Consider the following 24,705-nt stretch of genomic DNA (forward strand, 5'->3'; position numbering starts at 1 on the left):
CGACGAATAGCTTCCTCTCAGATTCCACCCCCGCCCCCCTCTTTTCCTAGCCTTCCATTTAGTGCCTTCGCTCCATCTTTAGCCATGACCTTCCCTGGAGAGACGAACTGGTCCTTGTTCACCTTACTGGACAAACACCGACTTTCACTCAGGGAAGCAGCTGGTGTAACACTTGGAAGCAGGCATGGCCCCTTTGTGGCCAGCCAGAGCTGTGAGATCTCTAGGTAAAGACTCATAGTCAGGCAAGATGGAAAGCTGCTTCCACTGCGAGCACCACAGAGGCAGCAACCACCACCTCTCTCTTTCTCTGTAAAAACTACACCACATTAAACAAAAGGGAAAGAAGGTAGCTAGTGTTGTTGCCCAGGTTCACTCGTTCCTCCCTCAAAACAGCTCACAGAGCAGATACTGGTAAAACAGTAACCTGGTGCTTACGTATGCAAACAGTTCACTCCATCAATGTGGGAGACATCCATTGGATGGCCATTTCACAAAGGATTGGGAAAGAGATTTCTGATCTGTCATCACCTAAAATGAAACTCATGCTCTGAAATGAGGGGCATCTACTTAGCTCATTCTGTGGTGAAACTGTACCCCAGCTACTAGCATGGAACTACAGTAGCTTTACTGTACGGAAACTGCAGTTTATCTGTACAGTAGTACTTGTATGCTGTTTTGCAACAAAGTATTTGGAGAGCAAACATGTTTTTGTTTTGCAGTCCTGTGATCCCAAAGAAGGTTGTAACTGAAACATGTTGGACTTAACCATTTGCATTTTTATACACTTAATGCTTCCTCTTTTCTAGCTCCAATAGTTGGGAGATATTAGAGTGGTGGAGGATCTTTCCCTCAAAAGTTCATTGCAATAATGAATGCTTGACTCTTCAGCTTAGTCCCAGTGGCAGTACCTACCCCATTGAGAGGCGTAAAATGAATAAAAGACAACATTATTACCACAGAACTGCTTCTAAACTGTTATATTCTGAGAATATGAAGTTGCTTTGGATATTTGGCATTACAAAGTTGAAAGTAAGCCCTGCCCACTGGTAAAAGACAGAGAGCTGCTGTGTTTTGTGTTGCCTGTTTGAGTATTAAATCCAATTTGTTTCAAACCACCTGGAAGATCATTCCATTGAAAAGCAGGATATCCATTTTCTAAACAAATTAATTGGTAAATATTGGTCTTTCTAGCCCACAAATATATCCTTCCCTGAGGAAGCCTCCTCAAGATAGGTAACATAACAAGCTCATATTGCAAATAAGTTTACAATAATAATATTTAATTGATTGATTGACTGATTGATTAATGAAATACAACAATCTAAGCTGGTGGCCATAATCTTGTAGAAGCATATTTGAAGGTTTAACTGTGCTGTATTAAACCAGTACTTCCTTTTGTCTGTCCTGCATAGCAAGAAACATCTTTTTTATCCACTTTTCCCGCACCATGCATAATTTTACATAGCTTGAACTCCCCCTTCCTTACCTGCCTTATTTCTAAACTAAAAAACCCGTAAATTGTAACCTTCCCTCACAGGGGAGTCCACAACTGTGGAACTGTTCAAGAGCCACACATGATCTGTGTAAACAACCTGGAATCACAGACTGATTTTTTTAAGGCTCTGAACCTATACATATTTAGTAGAATACTCTTCTTGGGGGGAGGGGGGTTCACCCAAAAGTCAATTGCAGGATACGTTATAATAACCAGATCCACACACACACACACACACACACACACAAAGGAAAAATAGTGTGCTTCTGATGCTGTATGCATTTATCATACTAATGCAATGGATATATTTAGCATAAGAAATTTGGCACTTTAATATCTTTGTCTTAAGCAACATATGGTTTTGCAAATTTAATTTAAAATAATTCTAATCTACGTGCATACCGTTCACTTAACACACACGCTATAGGATTAAATCTGTAACTTGGTTTGTTTGTTTTATTCCTGTTGTGAAATAATGATTTAAGTGCATTTCTATTCGTGCTGCCAAAAGAAAAAAGAAAGAAAAAAATAATGCTCATGCTGTGACTTGTTGGAAATGAGCTGACAGGCTTTATCCTCATGTGATACATCTGCAGTGCCTTGCTGTTCCCAGCTTAGATTTCTCTGTAATTAATGCTGAGAGCTTTTTAAGTTGGCATGTTTGGCCAGTAATGTATCTTTTTCTTCTTAAAGGTTACTTCATCTTTAAGAAGTGGGAGCTAAAATTAAAGAAAGAACATATGTGATTTGTTCCAATGAGCATGCCATTCAAATCCTTCTCTTTCTCCTTTAAAGTACTCTCAACTTATGTTGGCCCCAAACAGCAGACAATAAGCCTGAATGTGAAACCTGGATCTACCATTTGGCACTGCTCACTTACCCACACATTTTTAAAGATGAAACAGAAACCTATCCAGCTAAATTATCTGCCTTATACAGAACTATGATAAAATTCAATGCACATGGGTCATAAAAGATCATTGCAGCAACTGCAGAAACTGAAGGAATCATAATTAATTGGGTAAAAAGTTACCAAGTTCCATCTGGAACAAGAATCACTATTTAACTTTAAGAATTGGTGCATGAATTTGTTTCTTCTTCTTCTTCTTCTTCTTCTTCCCTCTTTCCTTTTGTGTTCTGTGTTTAAGATTTTCAATCTGCTTGCAGGGATGCCTTATTTTAATTGATTGCAAATAAACCACTGGAATGGTGCATAAATGTCCTAAATAAATAATAATGCAATAATAAAAAGTACCAGTAGGAAACATAGCAAATGAGAAGTGCTGATGACCCTTGTCTGTTGAATAAATCGAACCATCAAATAATCTTATTCTGAAACTTTTCAACCTGACACATTAACCATTTTTTAGAGAGAAGATATCTAAAAGCTGAGGATTGTGGGGGCCTATATCAATCCCTTCCTTCTTATTTTGATAAATGCTAGTTTTCTAACAAAACAAAAACATTTCCAGTTTCCTCCTTTGTAAGATTATGAGTAATATACAATCATCTTCAAAAAGCACTTAATACTGTACTTCCTTAATAGAGAGGAAGCATATTATGAGTGTCTGAAGTTCACTGTGATATATATCATCAATGTGCTCCCATTTAAGAAAAGGACCACATTCTTATCCACAACTGAATGTGATCATCCAGAGTTAGAAGTTTATGGTCAGGATCCAAAGAACCACACAAGTATTTCTGTATGCCAAAAGGAACTTTGGACTTGTGTTCTTTCAACTTCAGCCAAACTCCCTTCCACCCCACCACCTCCACTCTCATGAAAAATCATTTTTTGAAACTGAGGAGAGTCTCTAAAGTGGTTTGTGATATGTAATGGGTGTGTACTTTCAAGTAAAAAAATAAATAAATCACTGAGCTAAAGGAAGTTATTTTGAGTGCCTAAAGTAGGGTGTTTTTTTGGGGGGGGTTCCCCCAGATCTCAGCATCTATGAAATGGCAGCTCTGTATAACATACACAGCTTGGAGAGCAAGGGAGCTGATAAAATTAAGCAAAAATGTCCTTTTGTTTATAGGAGGTTCCACACAATCTGCTATTTTGCTATATAGGGAACAATATTACAGTACTACTGTTCTTAGTTCAGTTCATTGCACACTTTATCTCCCCCCGCCACACACACAATGTTGTTATCCTGCCAAAACCTACATATAATTAAAAACCACAGGCACTCATTCAAAGTGTCAGATCAAAAGGTTAATGTGCTATGGTAGAGAGGAAGTACTTATATTATACCATTGAACATTTTTTGAAGTTTACAGCATTTGAAAACATGTTAAGTCAAACCCTAGCCAAAGTTAATATTACATCATTTGATTTAAAACATTAATCATAGTTTTAAACCAGTTGATCCAAATGTTTGGCTGGTTGAAAAAAATATCAAGAGAAGCGGTAGGCAGTATACTTTCTAATGCTTGAAGTATACACACATGAAATAGCAAATTAAGATTTCTAAGGGTACTGAAGCAAAAAAAAAGGACAGTAAAATGTTTCTTGCAGCTTCATAAATCTAACAGATACTTAAGGCAGTTATGCATGTCAACATTTTATTGTAGACTTTGGAACTGGTATACATGCAGTCTTTAATTCTATGTCATAACTTGTTTCAGCACTGATGTTCTTAGAGCAATTGAAAATGTTATTGAAGATGTTATCGCAAGTCTATCCAGAAATGAAGCACCCGTTCTCATATTAAATAACAGATCTAATTGGGGAAATATACAGTAGGTATATTTTACCGTGTGTGTGTGTGTAACAAAAGTTGTTTGTTTGTTTGTTTATAACATTATATACTATCATCTTAATCACACCACGTATTAAGGTGGTGTACTGGCATCAAACAAACACAAAAACATTAACAACTTTTATTATTGCTTCTTCATGTTTTATGAAGCCCTATGCCATGCTACAATGTTTTCCAGAAAAAAAACCATTAACAAAATTGTACACTTATTCTTACAATCTGCTGTGTGTGGTTTTTAGTCAGTGCATGAACTGACAATCTGACTAAAGGTCACCATGGTTTCAGTGAAAATCACAACTGCTACACAGTTTTTTTAAAAGTCCCAAGAACAGGTCCCAACTGTGGATGATAATACAAGTTTTGAAGTAGTACATTATAATCTTAGCAGACGATGAACAATGAATAAATTAACTTTCTATACCTCTCAGAGGGCTTGGGTAATATGGCATCCTGTGCAAGGTCAAAATTTGACACACACCCAAGCTCTTGTGCTGCGTTCCCAAAGATGGATAAGAGACTCTATGACTCTGTCTCCTTCCCCAAACCCAGAGCCTAACTTTGAGAAGGCACCTCACATGGTTTAGCTTTAGCACCCACTGTGTGCACACCACTCGTGCCTAAACCCCCTGCTATGAACCCTAGACAGTTGAGGAATTGATAGAAGTAAATTAATTTTGATAGAAATAATTGATAGAAGTAATTAATTAAACGGCCTCGGTCCTGTATACCTGAAGGAGTGTCTCCACCCCCACCATTCAGCCCGGACACTGAGATCCAGCACCAAGGGCCTTCTGGTGGTTCCCTCATTGCGAGAAGTGAGGTTACAGGGAACCAGACAGAGGGCCTTCTCGGTAGTGGCACCCGTCCTGTGGAACGCCCTCCCAGCAGATGTCAAGGCAATAAGTAACTATTTTACATTTAGAAGACAACTGAAGGCAGCCCTGTTTAGGGAATTTTTTACTGTTTAATGCTGTACTGTTTTAATATTCGGTTGGAAGCCACCCAGAGTGGCTGGGTTTAAATAAATAAATTATTATTATTATTATTATTATTAAAGAGTGCTGGACTGACATGGCTATTAACAATACCAAATTTCAAGCAGCCACGACTGCAGAACCATTCATAAATACAGCCCACAGACATAAGAAAGAGAAAAAGGAACTGCCAATATACCATATGTGGTATCTCATAAACTACAAAGTAATAGGAAAATCATGGGCTTCTATTGAACAATGATGCTACACTACACAGTGTGATGTAGTCTGTGTTGGACTATGATCTGGGAGACCAGGGTTCAATTCCCCACTCAGCCATGAGGCTCACTGGGTCACTTTGGGCCACACTGCCTTTCAGTGTAACCTACCTCATAAGTTTGTTGTGGGAATTAAATGAGGAGGAGGAGCACCATGTTTATCACCTTGAGCTCCTTGGAGGCAAGTTGGAATATAAATGCAATCAAATCAATGGAATCAGGATCTGTTAGTGATGTTTTTGAATAGCTAATTACATATTTATAGCTGGTTTACAAGGATATCCCAAACAGCAACAGTTCTAGACCAATTCATCTCAAGTTTTACGTATATTGCATTGAGACACTTGGGAAATTAACTTGCAGCTGACTTAAATGTGTTGTACTGTGATTAGTTATTTAATAGCAAACATGCACTGTATGCAGAAGGCTCCAAGGTTTGACTCCCCCCAACAGGTTTTGCTTCAGAACCTTGCACAGCAAACCCAAATAACTTCCTATGTAATAATTGTGTTACTTAATCACAACATTCCACAACTGAAATTGCAGATATGATTGTAAAGAAAGCATATTCGAAATATGACTTGTCTCAGATGTAGCCCATTTGGACTTTTTGTATGCTAATTTAAACCATGAGATTAGATTGTGTGCAACTGGTCTAAAATTAGATCTATGTTTTGTATGGAAATACCTTCAGATATGACCTATGTACATCCTACCTCTTTATTTAGATGATAGCTGACCTTTAGCTATTTTTCTAGGGGTAGAGCAAGATAAGAATGGAAATAGTCTGCAGAGAAAAGTCAGTTTTTTTCTGGATCATAGGCTTTTCTGTAACTTTACAGTGCAGTGTCTTCTGCCACCTTAAGGACATAAAAAGCAGTGCATTTAAAAAGTGAAAATGCAGTCATGTCACATTTGCGCAATGAAACCAATATAACCTTTCCCTAATAATACCACTCCAAATTTCATTGTGATTATACCTATCAACAATATGTTAATTATGAATGTTATTCGTTAATGGTAAACACATACCATGGCACACCATATTTAGTAAATATAGTACAATATCCAGGATGACAAATATACATTGTGACCAAATCTCAAGTACATTATGTTGAAATAAATGATTTATTAGTCACATTTATATGCTGTTCCTCCTCCTAGGATCTCAGGGCAGTTTACATGCCCATGACTCTAGATTTTATTCTAATTCCTTACCTAGATCTGACAATATGTCGGTTTAATTTAACCATGCACAGTGCATTTATATAATTACAAGCAGGGAGTGCATGGGAATTTTTAGAAACCAAACTATATTGTGATTTTTAAATGGATTATTGAATTTTGTGGTTTTTGACTTATGACACCAAAAACAGGTGAAGTTACTTCAAAGTCACATTTTAGTCCACTAATTTGATTCAAAGTGATACCTGGCATCTAAACATCAACAAAGATACCCTGATTCAAAATGGCCCCTGGCACCAAAATGTCAATGTAGATCCTGCCCATCCTTACCTCAGGAACTTTCATGCCAAGCTTGGTGTCAATATATTCAGAAGCAAGCTGAATCTATGGACAAAATATGGGAAAGACACACCGAAGTCAAGTTTGGGTTCACCATTTTTATTCAAATGGCACCCAGTGTCAAACAGCAAGAAAGTGTGCCACACCACCCTATAAATCCTCTTGCTGAGTTTGGGGGCAGCATTTTGGAAGGTGTACACACATAGAAAACAAATGATAAACAGAGAGACAAACCATTTTCTAAATTCCAAATCCATCTTCCTTTGAGATAGCATTTGACTTTTGCATATCTGCATTCATGAAGCAACCCTCTTTTGTGTTAAACTTTACATGATAACACCAATTCTGAAGTGTAACATACAGCTGAACTGGTTTACACATCCACAGGTTTACAGATTCTGTAGGTTTGCAGATGACATCTACTGGTAATTGTACCACAAGGAAAATAAGAAGTGACTGTCCCAAATCAGCACCAAAATTTGGTAAGTTTAAGAAACTGAGCAATATACCAATTTATTTTATTTTAATGTAATATTCTGAAGTACAAAAAACATGACTTTACATCTATCTATCATCTATCTATCTGCAGTTTCAATATTATCAATCAGTCAATGATGCTAAAGCGACTTTCTCTGTATTGGGGTCAGCAATTGGGAGCACATTTGAATCAGCAGGCCCTTCAGTGCCACTTAGGGGACTCCAACACAGCAAAAACTTTGAAGCAAAGATCCCTCTCTGGAATCAGTGAGAGAAGACTGCTTGTAACATCTGTAAATAGTGTGTTTATGTATAGTAGTGTATGTTGGTTTTGGCCTAGTAAAGATAACTCTGTTAAATGGGTTTTATGCGGTGAACTTAACCACTTGACTGAGCATCCTCAGCACATATGTCCAACAATCCCAACAGATTCTTCTTTCAGATATCCCTTTTTGTAATGTGTTGGAACAGTATTGACACCAATATAATATTCAACTAAAACACCTTTCCTTTACTGTAAAACTATACTGCATGTCCTTTGCTCAAACTAACTTTGGGCCAATTAGGCTCAGCAGGGGACTTAGTTTGGCACAAAAGGCCATTTTCTCCAAACTATACCCACCTGGCCCACACCTGACTGTGAGATCTGATGTGGGGCAGGTAAAGGCACAACTGCAGGGAAACAACCAGGAGCCTTAAAGTGTACTGCCTTTTGTTCCTTGACAAGCAAGGCTAGCTGTAAGATGAACACCATACTAGGACTAAAACTATATTGGACTCAGGGTAACTGATTAAAGGAAAGATTTGAAAAATGTTTGAACATTTTTTTTCTACTACACATCAAAGCTTGGTACAGAAAGTTTACATCATAGTAGGGATCATACTTCAGGCATTGAACAGAGTGGAATACAGTATTGGACTACAGAAGTCCTGTTCACCCTCAAGATTTGGATTTGAAAAAAAGGATACTTGTAATTACAGCAAAGTACATTTTTCTAATCTTGCAGAAACTTCATTGATTAGTATATATACACAGAATGGTATAATACATTTTAAAATTCAGCTAAGAGTACACCAATCTTTATTCAGAAACACTCAGATGGCTGGTAAAATTTACTAGCTGTTATTTTATATTTCAGCTCTATTTCTTAAAATATTATCTATTATCTACAAGATGGTACAGACAAACATTTATGCAACAAAAAGGTAATAACTTTGTATGTAACTGCAAAATTGAAATAACCATTTAAAATTAAAAATGTGATATAATAGATTTGGCACACTATGTATAGGTAAAATAGTGTTATGATGCAAGCACTGAGCTCAGGTTGAATGTTTTTAGTGAGCAGCACTCAGCTGTTGCTTCAGCAACAATCAACCATAGACAGGGTCTTATAGAGCACAAGTTTTGTTTCAGTTGTAAACTCCACCTTTCCTGAAAAGTGCCTCTTCAGTTAAAGGGGCTTGGCTCACACCAGTGTGTTGACAGAGCAGGGGAGCCTCTGGTTGTATTGGAACTTCTGGAATGGAGTCCTCTGAGTCAGAGGACAGCAATACAACATCTTTGGGTTAAAGTGGCACAGTTAGCATAGGCTCATCTTGTGGATGTGCTTTAGATTGGCCCTGCATCCAGTTCTTCTTCGCACTTAAGTCTTAGATCTCATTTCCTGAAGAAGGAGAATCTGATCTCAGGGTTACTTATTTTATTTATTTATTAAATGTCTAGACCACCCTTCATTCGAGGATCACATGGCAGTTTACAATATAAAAACATAAAAATGCATAACATAGTCATAAACAAAAACAATACCTCCCCCCACCCTGCCACACACAGTTTAAAATGACAAAGATTGTTTCATTAGCCAAAGGTGTGGGAGAGGATGAATGTTTTTGCCTGGCACTTTCCCCCCAGGGAGGGAGCTGGAGGAGGAGCACCTTGTTGTCCCGATCCACAGGTCGGTCATAGTGGGGACTCTGTGCCCAGGCCACCAGCACCTCCCCAGTGCGCCTCCCCACCAGCTCCCCCCTGTTGTAGTGCCAGATTCGTGCAACTGCAAAAAGTGCAGCTGACTTGCAGCTGCTGAACCCCCCGAGGTGGCTGCTTTCAGCTTGGCCAGAAAGAGCCCACCTCATGGGCGACTGGCAAGGCAGCCCTGAGGCAGTTCAGTAGCCCGATCCCTTTTCGCAGGGTGGGTGGAGCAAAGGATGTCCCCCTCTCCCTGCTTAGACCCCCCGGCGCTGGTGGGTCATGCTCTGCTCTTAAAATATTGTTTTCTTAATTTTGGGTTCAGAAAAATTGGGCTTGTCTTATACATGGGGGCGTCTTATACACAGAAAGTACTTGTTCGGGCCAAGGCTATGGTTGTTGGGGTGGTATCAGTTTAGGGAGGCAGGTGGTAGAAGACATGATAATATGCATGATATTTAAGTACTTAGACTATACTGTATTCCCTATGTAACATCAATATTTTATGGTACTATTATTATTTGAATGACAATATTTTGTATCTTGACAGAGACATATTTTACACTGATACAGCACATTTTGGTAACCAAAGAGTGGTGGATGACATTACCAATGACATTTCCTGTATGCTCAAGATCCCAAGAAGGAGTCTACATATTGTTAAGTATCAAAAAAGTTTTATTACATGGTCTGCAAAAATGTATCACATTTGGAAAAGTACAGCAAATTACAGTATTATCATTTGAAGCTGTAGAAGGCAAATAGGCCAAGAAAGTTATTGCACTTACTATTTCTAGCTGAAGATGCCAATAAGGAGAGAAATAAAAAAGCTTGGTACATTGCTACAATAAAAAAATGCTTAATACCTCACCAATTAGTGTCTCAGCTCCGCTAGGAAAATTCTTAGGGCTCCTTCCTTGAAGTAGACTGCCGAAAGCCTCTAAGGAAAGAGGAGTCAGGTACACAAGGTAGTCACAACAGATAATTATTAATCATTAAGACAGCGCTGAATGGTCAGCCACGAGGCTATTGCCACAAGCAAGGTTTGACAACAGTACATGCTCTCAGGCTCTTCTTATACTGTATACTCATCTTCTATCAGGTAAATACATGAAATCCTCTTGCCCGTATCATTTATGCAACATTATTGGCTAAAGCAATGTGTGAACAGCTTGTGGATACTCTACCTGGCCTTCCAATTGGACACACCATATTTGGAGTTGTTTTCCACTTTGAAACTCCCGTTATCTTATTAAGATGCCATCCTCAATCATTCCTTTTCAGCAGGTTTTGGCTTGCATATTCTGTTACCTTTCCCTCCCAAACTTGTCCTTGACAATTCTTGTTTGTGCTAACTCCTTACCATTACATTCCAATATGTTTTCCTCCTCTTATCTGGCCAACTATTAATCTCCTGTTAAAGAACATAGTTGCAAGGTTCTTGCTGCTTACGTACACTGTTTTGGACAGGCAGTTCTGACTCTAAGCACAGTCAGCAATTTTGATTTTAAATACTTCTATAATATCCATATCATTATACATGTCCTATATATCTAACACAGTACACATATTTCTGACAGCTCAAGGCCTCAGATTGTGAACATCCCAGATATTTATAAGGAACAGAGTTTGCAGTAGCTTCATTTATTCTTATTTACTTTTCTCTTTTGCAACTTTCATTGCTTTCTCATTGAACTATTTAACTTCTCTGAAGCAAACACACCATGACATCAGCATTCTTTGAATATTTGACAATGTCTGCTCTGTAATTATTCCTAGGTTTAGTGATTCAAGAGTTACTTGTTCAATCATCTAATCACAGAAGTCATAGCTAACAAAAAATTATAATGTCTTTACGAAACTATTTTTATTTCACATCTGTGTTCTGAATTGTATAAGCATTACTTTTATTTATTTCTACAGTATGCAACATTATTCTTTATTTCTGTGGTACACTGTAACCATTAAGGATGACAACAAAACATTTACTTATGGGCTCAGAAATACAAGTTTCATAGGCCTGTAAGACTCACCTCACATTTGAGATGGTATTACAGCTTCTAAATTTTTCTCCAGCTTTCATTTTAATCCCCAACCTGTTCTACCTACCATTCTCACCAGGCTGTAGTAGCTGCAAGACTTACAGAAGAGGAAAGTAAGGTATTTCCCTCTGTCTGGTGGCAGCACTCCTGTAGCCTGCCAAGAAGACAGGGTGGTCTCCCTCTACTCACCCCCCCCCTTGCCATACTTTCCTTTCTATGCTTAAACATGTTGACATTGCAATAGCCCTTGAAAAAACTGCAGGGGCTGCTTCGGTGTCAGAAAACAGACAGTGAGTGCGCCACTGCAACAATGGGCAGAAGAAACCTTTCTCTTCCCACTTTGTGTTGTAGTGAGCCCTTTAAGTGAGATGGCAGGATTTTGGGAAACCAGTTGTCAAAAGGGACTTGGAAAGTGAATGGAGTTCTACAGTAAGCAACATATTTCCAAAATCAGATTGACCCAAAAAACTGACAAGCTAATTTCCAATTTCTTTTCCACAGCTGTCTACCAGCAAAGGTTGCATTGCTGGTAATCTAAGTTATGTTGAAGAAGATGGTACAAAAGTGAATTGTAGCTGCAGTACAACAGTATGTATTACTAATTCCTTAGAATAATAGAATCATAGAATTTGTAGAGTTGGAAGGAAATAGTTTTGGTTAATTAATTTACATATTATATAAATAAATATGCAATTGAGGTTTTGCAGCTGGGCAACTAAAGAAGGAGGTGATTTCAAATATTTGCAAAAGATAAATGATTGCTCAATGCATTTTGTATATTATAACCTTTCCTCAAGAGTTGGGGAACTCCTATTCTTTCTCAGGAGTCCTAATATAGTATCCATATTTTAGTTTGCAATTAATGTTTGACTACAACTTAACCAACACTGTCTAAGAAAATGGTGAAGCAATGTAAGGAAATGTTGAAGGAATGTAAGAAAATGTAAGAAAAGGAGTTAAAACCAATTGTTCCTTAGCTATTGCTTCTCTTAGAACCGTAACAGAATGTCTGTCTAAATCCATAAAATATTCAAAGATGTTGCAATGTGTTAATAGTAAACATATAAAATCTCAACACTTCTACAATGGTACCTTGGTTGTTGAATGCCTTGGCTCCTGAACAAATCAGTTCCTGAACGCCCCTAACCTGGAAGTGAGTGTTCCAGTTTGCGAACGTTTTTCGGAAGCCAAACGTCCTCTGTGGCTTCCGATTGAGTGCAGGAAGCTCTTGCAGCCAATTGGAAGCCGCACCTTGGTTTTCAAATGGTTCCGGGAGTCAAACAGACTCCTGGAACGGATTAAGTTTGACAACCAAGGTACCACTGTATTAATGAAACATTAAAAAAAATATTTAACAATACATATCGACAACAAACCATATATAATTTTTTTCATTCACAAAAACATTAAATAACAAACAAACAACCCAGTTCATCTAGAGTGGGCTTTTTCAGAAGCAGTTCAATCACTGTCTTGTTTCCTGCTTGGCAGGGGGTTGGACTGAATGGCCCTTGTGGTCTCTTCCAACTCTATGATTCTATTATTCAAGAAGGCCAGGACCACTTCCTCCCACAAAGATGCATTGGCCACACCATGGATCCACCCAGCCATACACAATGGAGATGCTTTAATAAGTTAAGTAGTGCAAGATATGAGGGAATACATTACTTAAAAACAAGCTTCTCACTCAGAGAACCACATGCATTCAGTTCCCTAGTGCACACAATCTGGCCCATTCATTCCAATGGAGAAAAAATAACTATGTGAGCATGTAAGACACATTTCCTTTTCTAGGACTAAATATAAGGTTCCTTCAAGATTAATATTTCTCAGGCTTTCCTTATATTTTAGTATGTCCAGATGTTCTATCTTGAACACCTGCAATGATATAATGGTTAAACAGTAAGGCCACACACTTCAGCTTACAGTATATAGGTATCTGTGCCAATTTCTCCCCTCCCCCATCTCCTTCCCTGGTTCTTTCTCCATATGTTTGCCATATTGAGTCAAATTCCAATATGAGATATGAAATGTTAACAACTTTCCCCATAACTCTGGAACTCATATCTCACTTGAGTTGAATAATAGCTGAAAGGCAATAAAACAAATGGAAAATACAGCAGTTTAAAGTGTCTGTAAACATCTGTCATCAGGATGTTTAACGTTTGCTCTTTCTAGTGACCATATGCAAATTTCAGCATAAAAGAAAGTTATTGTTTGGGTAGTGTGTTTTGGGCACATTGATTTCATGGTTAGAGTGTCAAACATGGTACCTGGGAGACTAGGGTTTGAACTCCCAGTTGGCTACAAAGCTTGCTGGGTGACCTTGGGCTAGTCACTGTCTTCCCTCAGTCTAACCTACCTCACAGGGATGTTTGGGGAATTACATGAGAAGGGGGAGAACCATGCTCACTACCTTGAACTCTTTGGAGAAGAATAAAGGTAAAGGGACCCCTGACTGTTAGGTCCAGTTGCGGTCGACTCTGGTGTTGCGGCACTCATCTCGCTTTACTGGCTGACGGAGCCAGCGTACAGCTTCCAGGTCGTGGCCAGCATGACTAAGCCGCTTCTGGCGAAACCAGAGCAGTGCATGGAAACGCCGTTTACCTTCCCGCCAGAGCAGTACCTATTTATCTACTTGCACTTGACGTTCTTTCAAACTGCTAGGTGGGCAGGAGCAGGGACCAAGCAATGGCAGCTCACCCCGTCGCGGGGATTCGAACCGCCGACCTTCGATCGGCAAGCCCTAGGCTCTGTGGTTTAGACCACAGCGCCAGTGGGATATAAATGCAATATGGGGTGTTAAGGGTGGGGTAGTACTTCTGATGGGGGAGACATTGTGCTCCTTCTGGAGCAGTTTGTCCACCTTTGCTCCCACCCTGCAGTCAGATCTCACCTGTGGCTCCTGGAAGCTGTCATAATGCAGCAGTGCCCACACCCCAGGAATCGCATCAACTAACCAGCTAAACCAGGTGATGGTAGTTGATGGGTCTCAAACACTCAGTGAGGTAGGGATTTCCCCTGCATATGAAGATGGACTGGTAGATTGAGTGGACAAAACCAAAAATGAGTCCAAAGGTCAATAAGGTTGTTTCTGCACGTGCAGTATTCATCAATACACATGGAGTCTATAAAGCAATCAATTATTAATGTAGAAAACTATATTGGAAATTAACAGTTAAGGCCTTTAGGTGATTTATTCCTGTTTCTGTTTATTAAATTATTAAATTGCATATCTTTATTTTTGGTACTTTGCCTTTTGTTGTTTTAGGTAGCTGTACCATCTAATGTAGAAGGAATGAGAAGTATCCTTTAAGGAAAACATCTATCTGTAGACTGGGGGAGGGTTTTTCTTCTAAAGAGAGACAAAGACCAATATAAAATTTGTACTTCTTTTTCTCTTTAAAATATTACTAAGTAATATTACTTAGTAAAATGATACTAAGTTATTTACTACAGTATTCAGCACTTAATTGTATGGCACAATGGAATCCTATCAATATTTGTGGCCTTAATTTTATAGATTTGATCACAGAAGCAAAATTTATTCTAATTGTTGAAAAAGATGCAACTTTTCAGAGACTGCTGGATGACAACTTCTGCAGTAAAATGTCCCCATGCATAATAATTACGGTATGTAGCTAACATTTTGTAACTCTGGAACTTACCGTATTTGATTGGTAGTGCAATGATTTCTCAATATATATTCAAAACATTGATAATTATATAAACTCTAGTTAGGCATTATTTCCTTAGGGAAAAGGTGTGCCGGATGTCAACACGAGGCTTCTAGTCAGAAAGTTATGGGATACATGCCATGTGCCTATCTTTGCTCTCATGGATGGTGATCCACATGGTAAGTGTGAGAAATGGGAATGAAGATAGTCCTCCTCACCATATTATTTATAAAGATAGAGTAGTCTAAGAGCAGAATGAGACTTTATGATAGAAACAGTTCTCTCAGTCTCATGGCTCCCTTGTAAAGTGATGCTGGGAACACTTGCAGGAGAAAATTGGAATGAGATACTTAACATTTTCCCACCCAGCAACCCATCATCCCTCCCCAGCTTTCTTCTGAAAACAAAAGTGAACATAAATGCAGAAGCAGGCAGAGTTGGCAGCCTTCCAAGTGCCCCCTACCAGACATTTGCATGATTTCTGCAAAAACAGAGTTAGGAACTCTGCCCTACTGAAAAAACTGGGAAGGCAACGTATCTATTAATAATTCATAGCACTATTTTGATATACAAAGATTTACAGTTAAGATACATTGCTAAATCATACAGTGATTTATTTTTACCTTTCAAAAAATGCAACCATGTATTCAAAACACCAATGGTGGCTCAATCCAAAATATTATCCAACATGCTGGGGAGGGGAGTTTAGATAAAGTGGAGATATATTTCTGCCCAGCCCAGAAGTGCTCCACCAGTGGACTAATGCTATTGCCCCAACCAAAAGTGCAATGGGGCAATGTTCTATGAACCAAATCTGCCCCCCAGTAGGTATAACTCAATTTTCATTTCATATCATCTTTATATTAGGTATTGAAATAATGTGTATCTACAAGTATGGTTCTGTGGTAAGTTTTTTACAACTTTAAATTCAAAATTCTGTTGCACCATTTCCAGCTAAAATGTGATATGTGAAAACTATTGCTGGTTTATTTAAGCAGGACTAATACGTTATGTCTTATTTTGGTCTATATTGTTTCTGAACCAAAATCATATCTTTTGGGACTGCAGTTGATGGAAAATGTCAACTCAGTGTGTAGCAGCTGGGAAAAGGATGACACCCATGCTAGGAATTACAAAAGAAAGAACTGAAAATGAAACTGTATAGTAAAGTTGTAAAGTTCTGATACAAATTTATGTTGTAACCACATTTAGAGTATTTTGTATAGTTCTGTTCACTCTATCTCCAAAAATACATCCTAGAAGTAAAAAAAAAAGGTGCAGAGTGGGTTATACAGTATCTCATTCTCATGAGGCTCCTGTAGGGCCCTTAATCTTGGGATGGCACTTTCCCCTGGAGCATAAAGGCAATGTGAGTCTTCATTGCTTCTCCAGTGGAAGGGCTGCCCTAGACTAATCCTGCCTAGTAAACTAAAGTTGAATTGGGTTTACTGTGTAAGCCTAGCCATGTCAACTTAGAAGTAGGTTCTACTGAATTCAGTGAGACTTACTCCCAGGTAAGTGGGCTTTTGAATGCAGCCAAGTGCATAGAAGGAAAGGGTCCTGAGGGGCTTACAGTGGTACCTCGACTTACGAAGACGATCCGTTCCGTGGAAAGTCTTCATAAGTCGAAGTCTTCATTTGTCGAAGCGCCCATTCTGTGCATGTGCGAAGTGCGATTTTGTGCTTCTGCGCATGCACGGACCGCGCGCACGGCGAAAAGACTTCCGGGGTTGTCAACTTCGGAAGTCGAAACCTTTGGAAGTCGCGTCGTTCGGATGTCAAGGTATGACTGTAGTTTATGGAGAATAGATCCACAGCAATCAGTGCCAGGATCTGGAGGGGGTAGGATGCCTTCAGCCAGCCTGCCCAACATGGATTTCCCTTTTTGTTATCCCTTCTTGTTCCCAACATACCTTGCTAAAAATACTCTTTTACTGTCACCTCATACCCAGTTACCCTAGCAACCCTCCAACCCTCAGTCTCTGTTCACACCTCAGGACAGAAGGACAGTTCTCTTACATTGCCAATGGCCCTCAATGGCCCTGTATTGTTTCTTAATACCCTTGACTTAGCTAGGTCTTTTTTCTTTTTGCATAGGCTAGCCCAGGAATTCTTCTGCAGTTTGTATTTCTCCCTTCACATCCCAAATAATTAAAATCCTACCATTTATTAATTTCTAGGGTTTAGGATTAGGAGGGTCCCTAAACCTATAAAATAGTATACCTGCATCTCTACCAAAATGAGCATGGGTTGTGAACATTTAGATGGAGATTCCTCATCCTGGATAGATGTGACTAGAAAACAGGATTCTGATGGGGTTTTTTAATAGAAGGATTGAAGCTCATCTAAAACCAGTTATCTCAATAGAAAGAGGCTTTTATTTTTCCCATTATCTATCCCACTACCACCAATATCTTTTGTCAGATAAACTTCCAAGCTGACATTTTTCTTTTTTTAAAAAAAGTATTTTTATTTAATTTTAACCATATAACCCCAATAACAAAATAGAACTTCATGAAACACATAAAAATCAAAAAAGTATGGGATGCTTCATTCACAAGAATAAATAAAGCTTATCTAGATATTTGCAATGAGCTACAGACAGGTAAGTGGAGAGTACTGTCATAAGAATTGAGAAAACAAATGTCCCCCCCCCCACATTTCAGTCTATGTCATTTGAAGCCCATCGCCTCACGGTTCCTGCTATAAGATGGCTTGGACTTCTTCCATCTGATTTTGACCGGTTAGTTACTTTTCTAAGAACTTTAATTTCCCCCATTCTTTCACAAAAATGAAACCAAAAACAATACAGATTGGAACCTTCTACCATATGTGGTGGACATGTCCAGAGATCAGAAAGTTTTGGGACATGATCCATGAAAAAATAATAAAAGTTACTAAGAACTTCACATAGGAAAAGACTAGGGAACATACCTTTTGGGAATATTAGTGATATTTCTAGAGAAAATACTAAATTCTTCCTCTACGCGAAATCTGTGGTGAGAATCCTGGTGGCTAAGTACTGTCAGGGTAACCAGGTACCGACCAAAGAGGAATGGTTATGTAAATTACATGAATATTTGGAACTGGCCAAATTGACGAATTTGTTAAGACTAAAGCCAATGAATAGAGTCAAGAAGGAATGGAAGTGCTTGAATGATTATTTAGAAAGACAAGATTCTAATGTAAAAATTTGGCTGTGTCTAGAATAACCTCGTGAATGGAAAAGGGGAAACATATATATACATATCTATCCCTGTATATTAAAGATGAAAAGAATACTGAAATACAGATAAAATATGAAATGTGAAAGGAAGTGTTGTGAGAGTGATGATGGAAGTCTATTACTATTATTATTTTGTAAAATGTTGTTGTTGTTTAGTCGTTTAGTCGTGTCCGACTCTTCGTGACCCCATGGACCATAGCACGCCAGGCACTCCTGTCTTGCACTGCCTCCCGCAGTTTGGTCAAACTCATGTTCGTAGCTTCGAGAACACTGTCCAACCATCTTGTCCTCTGTCGTCCCCTTCTCCTAGTGCCCTCAATCTTTCCCAACATCAGGGTCTTTTCCAAGGATTCTTCTCTTCTCATGAGGTGGCCAAAGTATTGGAGCCTCAGCTTCACAATCTGTCCTTCCAGGGAGCACTCAGGGCTGATTTTCTTAAGAATGGATAGGTTTGATCTTCTAGCAGTCCATGGGACTCTCAAGAGTCTCCTCCAACACCATAATTCAAAAGCATCAATTCTTCGGCGATCAGCCTTCTTTATGGTCCAGCTCTCACTTCCATACATCACTACTGGGAAAACCATAGCTTTAACTATACGGACCTTTGTTGGCAAAGTGATGTCTCTGCTTTTTAAGATGCTGTCTAGGTTTGTCATTGCTTTTCTCCCAAGAAGCAGGCGTCTTTTAATTTCGTGACTGCTGTCACCATCTGCAGTGATCAAGGAGCCCAAGAAAGTAAAATCTCTCACTGCCTCCATTTCTTCCCCTTCTATTTGCCAGGAGGTGATGGGACCAGTGGCCATAATCTTGGTTTTTTTGATGTTGAGCTTCAGACCATATTTTGCGCTCTCCTCTTTCACCCTCATTAAAAGGTTCTTTAATTCCTCCTCGCTTTCTGCCATCAAGGTTGTGTCATCTGCATATCTGAGGTTGTTGATATTTCTTCCGGCAATCTTAATTCCGGCTTGGGATTCATCTAGTCCAGCCTTTCGCATGATGAATTCTGCATATAAGTTAAATAAGCAGGGAGACAATATACAACCTTGTTGTACTCCTTTCCCAATTTTGAACCAATCAGTTGTTCCATATCCAGTTCTAACTGTAGCTTCTTGTCCCACATAGAGATTTCTCAGGAGACAGATGAGGTGATCAGGCACTCCCATTTCTTTAAGAACTTGCCATAGTTTGCTGTGGTCGACACAGTCAAAGGCTTTTGCATAGTCAATGAAGCAGAAGTAGACGTTTTTCTGGAACTCTCTAGCTTTCTCCATAATCCAGCGCATGTTTGCTATTTGGTCTCTGGTTCCTCTGCCCTTTCGAAATCCAGCTTGCACTTCTGGGAGTTCTCGGTCCACATACTGCCTAAGCCTGCCTTGTAGAATTTTAAGCATAACCTTGCTAGCGTGTGAAATGAGCGCAATTGTGCGGTAGTTGGAGCATTCTTTGGCACTGCCCTTCTTTGGAATTGGGATGTAGACTGATCTTCTCCAATCCTCTGGCCATTGCTGAGTTTTCCAAACTTGCTGGCATATTGGGTGTAGCACCTTAACAGCATCATCTTTTAAAATTTTAAATAGTTCAGCTGGAATATCATCACTTCCACTGGCCTTGTTATTAGCAATGCTTTCTAAGGCCCATTTGACTTCACTCTCCAAGATGTCTGGCTCAAGGTCAGCAACCACACTACCTGGGGTGTATGAGACCTCCATATCTTTCTGGTATAATTCCTCTGTGTATTCTTGCCACCTCTTCTTGATGTCTTCTGCTTCTGTTAGGTCCTTACCACTTTTGTCCTTGATTATGGTAATCTTTGTACGAAATGTTCCTTTCATATCTCCAATTTTCTTGAACAGATCTCTGGTTTTCCCCATTCTATTGTTTTCCTCTATTTCTTTGCATTGCTCATTTAAGAAGACCCTCTTGTCTCTCCTTGCTGTTTTTTGGAAATCTGCATTCAGTTTCCTGTATCTTTCCCTATCTCCCTTGCATTTTGCTTGCCTCCTCTCCTCCGCTATTTGTAAGGCCTCGTTGGATAGCCATTTTGCTTTCTTGCATTTCCTTTTCCTTGGGATGGTTTTCGTTGCTGCCTCCTGTATAATGTTACGAGCCTCCATCCATAGTTCTTCAGGCACTCTGTCCACCAAATCTAAATCCTTAAACCTGTTCCTCACTTCCACTGTGTATTCATAAGGGATTTGATTCAGATTGTATCTTACTGGCCCAGTGGTTTTTCCTACTTTCTTCAGTTTAAGCTGGAATTTTGCTATAAGAAGCTGATGATCTGAGTTACAGTCAGCTCCAGGTCTTGTTTTCGCTGACTGTATAGAGCTTCTCCATCTTTGGCTGCAGAGAATATAATCAATCTGATTTCGATGGTGCCCATTTGGTGATATCCATGTGTAGAGTCGTCTCTTGTGTTGTTGGAAGAGAGTGTTTGTGATGACCAGCTTGTTCTCTTGACAGAACTCTATTAGCCTTTGCCCTGCTTCATTTTGAACTCCAAGGCCAAACTTGCCAGTTGTTCCTTTTATCTCTTGATTCCCTACTTTAGCATTCCAATCCCCTGTAATGAGAAGAACATCCTTCTTTGGTGTCATTTCTAGAAGTTGTTGTAGGTCTTCATAGAATTGGTCAATTTCACTTTCTTCAGCACCGGTAGTTGGTGCATAAACTTGGATTACTGTGATGTTAAAAGGTCTGCCTTGGATTCGTATCGAGATCATTCTGTCATTTTTGAGATTGCATCCCATTACAGCTTTTGCCACTCTTTTGTTGACTATGAGGGCCACTCCATTTCTGCTACAGGATTCTTGCCCACAGTAGTAGATATGATAGTCACCCGAACTGAATTCGCCCATTCCCTTCCATTTTAGTTCACTGATGCCCAGGATGTCGATATTTATTCTTGTCATCTCATTTTTGACCACATCCAGCTTACCTCCACTCATGGTTCTTACATTCCAGGTTCCTATGCAATATTTTTCTTTACAGCATCGGACTTTCCTTTCACTTCCAGGCATATCCGCAACTGAGTGTCCTTTCGGCTTTGGCCCAGCCGCTTCATCAGCTCTGAATCTACTTGAACTTGTCCTCCGTTCTTCCTCAGTAGCATGTTGGACGCCTTCCGACCTGAGGGGCTCATCTTCCAGCGTCATAACTTTTATATGCCTGTTGTCTTTGTCCATGGAGTTTTCTTGGCAGGGATACTGGAGTGGCTTGCCAGTTCCTTCTCCAGGTGGATCACGTTTAGTCAAAACTCTCCACTATGACCTGTCCATCTTGGGTGGCCCTGCATGGCATAGCTCATAGCTTCTCTGAGTTATTCAAGCCCCTTCGCCACGACAAGGCATTGATCCATGAAGGGGATTTTGTAAAATAGTGTTTATTATATTGAAATATACTTTTCTTTATTCTTTTACTGTCTACTTTTCTTCACATTTTTTCTTTTCTTTTTTTCTTTTTCTTTATATCATTCTTTATGTATGGCTTGGTACTATGTATTTACTTTGCAATAAAAATTCTTAAACAACAATAACAACAACACATTTACTTTAAATCCCACAAAACTGGAAAACTTCTGTTGGATTATTTTGTATAAAATACCCTGTTTCTCATATTTTAAGACATACCCATAAAATAAGCCATAGCAGGATTCTAAGCATTCAAGGAATATAAGCCATACCCCGAAAATAAGACATAGTGATAGGCGCAGCAGCAATGCCGGCCGCGGCAGGAGGAGGAGGAAAAAAATAAAACATCCCTTGAAAATAAGCCATAGTGTGTTTTTTTGAGGAAAAAATAAATATAAGACGTGTCTTATAATATGAGAAACACGGTACACATGGACAGCTACAGGGTAAGAGGGAGGGTTTTTCAATCAGTGCCCCACCCCTTTTATTTCAGTGTGTAGTGATTTATGGAAAAAATATTTTTATACAAGTGTGAAAAATAAAGATACACTAGTCAGATTCACCTATCTGCCTTTCAGACTGAGTATACCCAAGACTGCATTGATTCCATTGACTAAACAAGATCAAAGTAAATTGGACAGTTTGAATACAAGACCTTATATTGCTTATCAATCAACATGGAAAAAAGAAGTATGTACAGACATTTTTTTACTATTTTTTTAGCTTCCTGAACAAACTCATTTCCCCTATTACTTTACACAGAAAGAATATGTTACCTTAATTAGAATAGAATTATGTGATTCTAACTGAGGTAATATATTCTTTCTCTGTAGAGTAGGAGAAAAAATCATACATCATGCCAAACAACAGTTTAATAGCATGGTGCTTGAATGAGGAAGCCATGGTATACAATCAACCACCAAACTCAAATCAGAACTAGGATTCCAAATTATTGCTTGGATTCAAGCAACTGGAAAGAGAAATCTATTCCACAAACTCATGTGTAACAGCTAGCATAGGGGTGGGGAACCTTTCCCGGTTCAGTAGGCCAGATTGGCTTTACCCCAACAGGCCAAATTTGACAGGTGGGTGGGACATCCCATATGTCGATCATAAACTGTCATGACATCAGATTATTGACAGGTGTGTTATCTCACTCACCTATCAAAATCCCTTGTACATTTCCCAAGCGCACCACAGCCAGCTGGCTGTCAGGCAATTGGAAATTACTGTGCAACGGCTTTCAACTATTAGAAGAACACTTTTGAATCAAAGTTCATGTTTTCTGCTAACTAGCTTTGTGTAATCTACCAACTGATACAACCCACCACGGCTTTGCCTCTAGATGATGCACTATTGAGACAGGAGTGAGTGTATTAATGTAAATGCTAAGATAATGGAAAATAAAAGCAGACTAACAGATAACAGGTATAGATTGGATTACAGTTTTTATTAATCCATACAAATTATCCAAATGTCAAACATAAAATGTCTTGGTGACAGCACAAAAGTTGGTTTATCCATCACAGTTTATCTTTAAGACCACGTTCATTTGTATATTGAATAAACAGCTACTGTATTGCATAGCATTTGTCCAGTCATGCTTATCCTTTTATCACTTTTAAGTTATTAGTTATTTTCTCACCAATAGCCAATAACTAGTCCTTTAAAGGCCTTTCAGGCTTATATAGGTAGAATAAATCCTTGGTATTTAAATCAGTATTTAGGCCTTATAAAAGGGACAATAAACATGCTGCATATTTGTAAAGCCTATCCATGGCTTTTTGTGAGCTTGGAGTTCAGCTACCACAACTACACTGAAGTCATATGTGCCTGTGAGCCAAAGCCATATAAAAATACAGTTCACTAACAAATGCATGATTTATTAAGCACGTTGCCCAACTGTCCTCCCACTGACAAACAGCAAACACTGTAATTGTAATGAAAGACATTTTATTATTATACCACCAAATAAAATACAAACAGGGAACAAGAAAAGACCACATTACAGACCTTAGTATATCTGACTACCTTGATTCATATACAGTAGTACGGTAAGCTGCTTTATTTGTTGCAGTGCAAGCTTTTGATTGTACTGCAGCAGCAGCAGCTGGTAGATTGAGCTGTAAACTGCCATGCATAACGTAAAAAAAGGTAATTTCTACAAGTAAAAAGAGATCAAGACCATAATCCAACACAAACCTAAGCATCCTTAAGTCAATCAAAATCAATAGCTTCAGTACACTTACACAGTACATATTCAATTGTGGCCAAAAGCTGCTCTTGTACAATAAAGGTTTGTTTTTATACTACGAAATAACTTGAAACTGGAACAAAACTCTTTGTTTCTGATGTGGCACAGTTACTAAGTGTAATATATGCATCATATCAATTTCAATAGAAGTTTAATTTCCAATGCTTTCCTTTACAGCTGGATATTATGGCAACATGCAAAATGAAGGCCGAAATTCAAGCATTGACATATTTTTCATCCGATTATCTTTCCAGAGTGTATTTGCCAAATAAATTACAGTTTGGTGGATGGATATGAATTTTCAGTCAACTGTTAAAACATTTCATGCATCACTGTAAAAATGTTTCATGCAATCCTAATTGAAAAGCTGCAGGTTTTTTTTTTTAGTTTGGGGTGCATTTGTTTTTGTCTTTGATTTTTTTTTTATTGGAAAGAGTGATAATTTCCTTCCATGAATCCACATTATTCTGCAGTGCCACCAAAATATACCAATTGCAAATTGTTAAAAATAAAAAGTGATTCTTACAGAAAGGCAGAGGATATGTTCTAACATTTAATTTAAAACCTTGATTAATTTCTCATAATTCAAGATACAAAACTGCTATTTTTAATGCAAACTA

The 24,705-nt window shown here is 38.7% G+C and overlaps 1 protein-coding gene and 1 long non-coding RNA gene across 4 annotated transcripts in view; one reads left to right on the forward strand and one right to left on the reverse strand.

Annotated features, from left to right (window-relative positions):
• Window positions 1–10,562, reverse strand: part of LOC148685161 (uncharacterized) — a 38,102-nt gene extending 27,540 nt beyond the window's left edge. The window contains exons 1-2 of one of the 3 annotated variants that reach the window (XR_015951181.1): window positions 10,343–10,562; window positions 7,025–7,078 (exon numbers count right to left, since the gene is read on the reverse strand). This is a non-coding gene — a long non-coding RNA (uncharacterized LOC148685161). The remainder of the gene's footprint in view (window positions 1–7,024; window positions 7,079–10,342) is intronic. The other 2 variants (XR_015951179.1, XR_015951180.1) reach the window with 2 other exon arrangements.
• SPO11 (SPO11 initiator of meiotic double strand breaks) lies at window positions 85–24,428 on the forward strand. The gene is made up of 13 exons (XM_035122091.3): window positions 85–224; window positions 4,124–4,237; window positions 7,421–7,515; window positions 8,650–8,716; window positions 10,027–10,135; window positions 12,020–12,106; window positions 14,790–14,823; window positions 15,042–15,151; window positions 15,275–15,374; window positions 16,063–16,100; window positions 17,862–17,938; window positions 22,410–22,521; window positions 24,263–24,428. The coding sequence occupies exons 1-13, from the start codon at window positions 85–87 to the stop codon at window positions 24,380–24,382; spliced, it is 1,203 nt and encodes a 400-aa protein (XP_034977982.1). The 3' UTR covers window positions 24,383–24,428.
• The last annotated feature ends 277 nt before the right edge of the window (window positions 24,429–24,705 follow it).

The sequence above is a fragment of the Zootoca vivipara genome, chromosome 7 (genome assembly GCF_965207765.1).
Source record: "Zootoca vivipara chromosome 7, rZooViv2.hap1.1, whole genome shotgun sequence".
NCBI classification, from domain to species: Eukaryota; Metazoa; Chordata; class Lepidosauria; order Squamata; family Lacertidae; genus Zootoca; species Zootoca vivipara.

Coding starts and splice junctions, on each gene's coding strand:
- SPO11 (XM_035122091.3), top strand. CDS start 85: ATGACCTTCCCTGGAGAGACGAACTGGTCCTTGTTCACCTTACTGGAC. Junction 225..4,123: donor CAGAGCTGTGAGATCTCTAG/GTAAAGACTCAT, acceptor AACTTGTTTCAG/CACTGATGTTCTTAGAGCAA. Junction 10,136..12,019: donor CAAGAAGGAGTCTACATATT/GTTAAGTATCAA, acceptor TCTTTTCCACAG/CTGTCTACCAGCAAAGGTTG.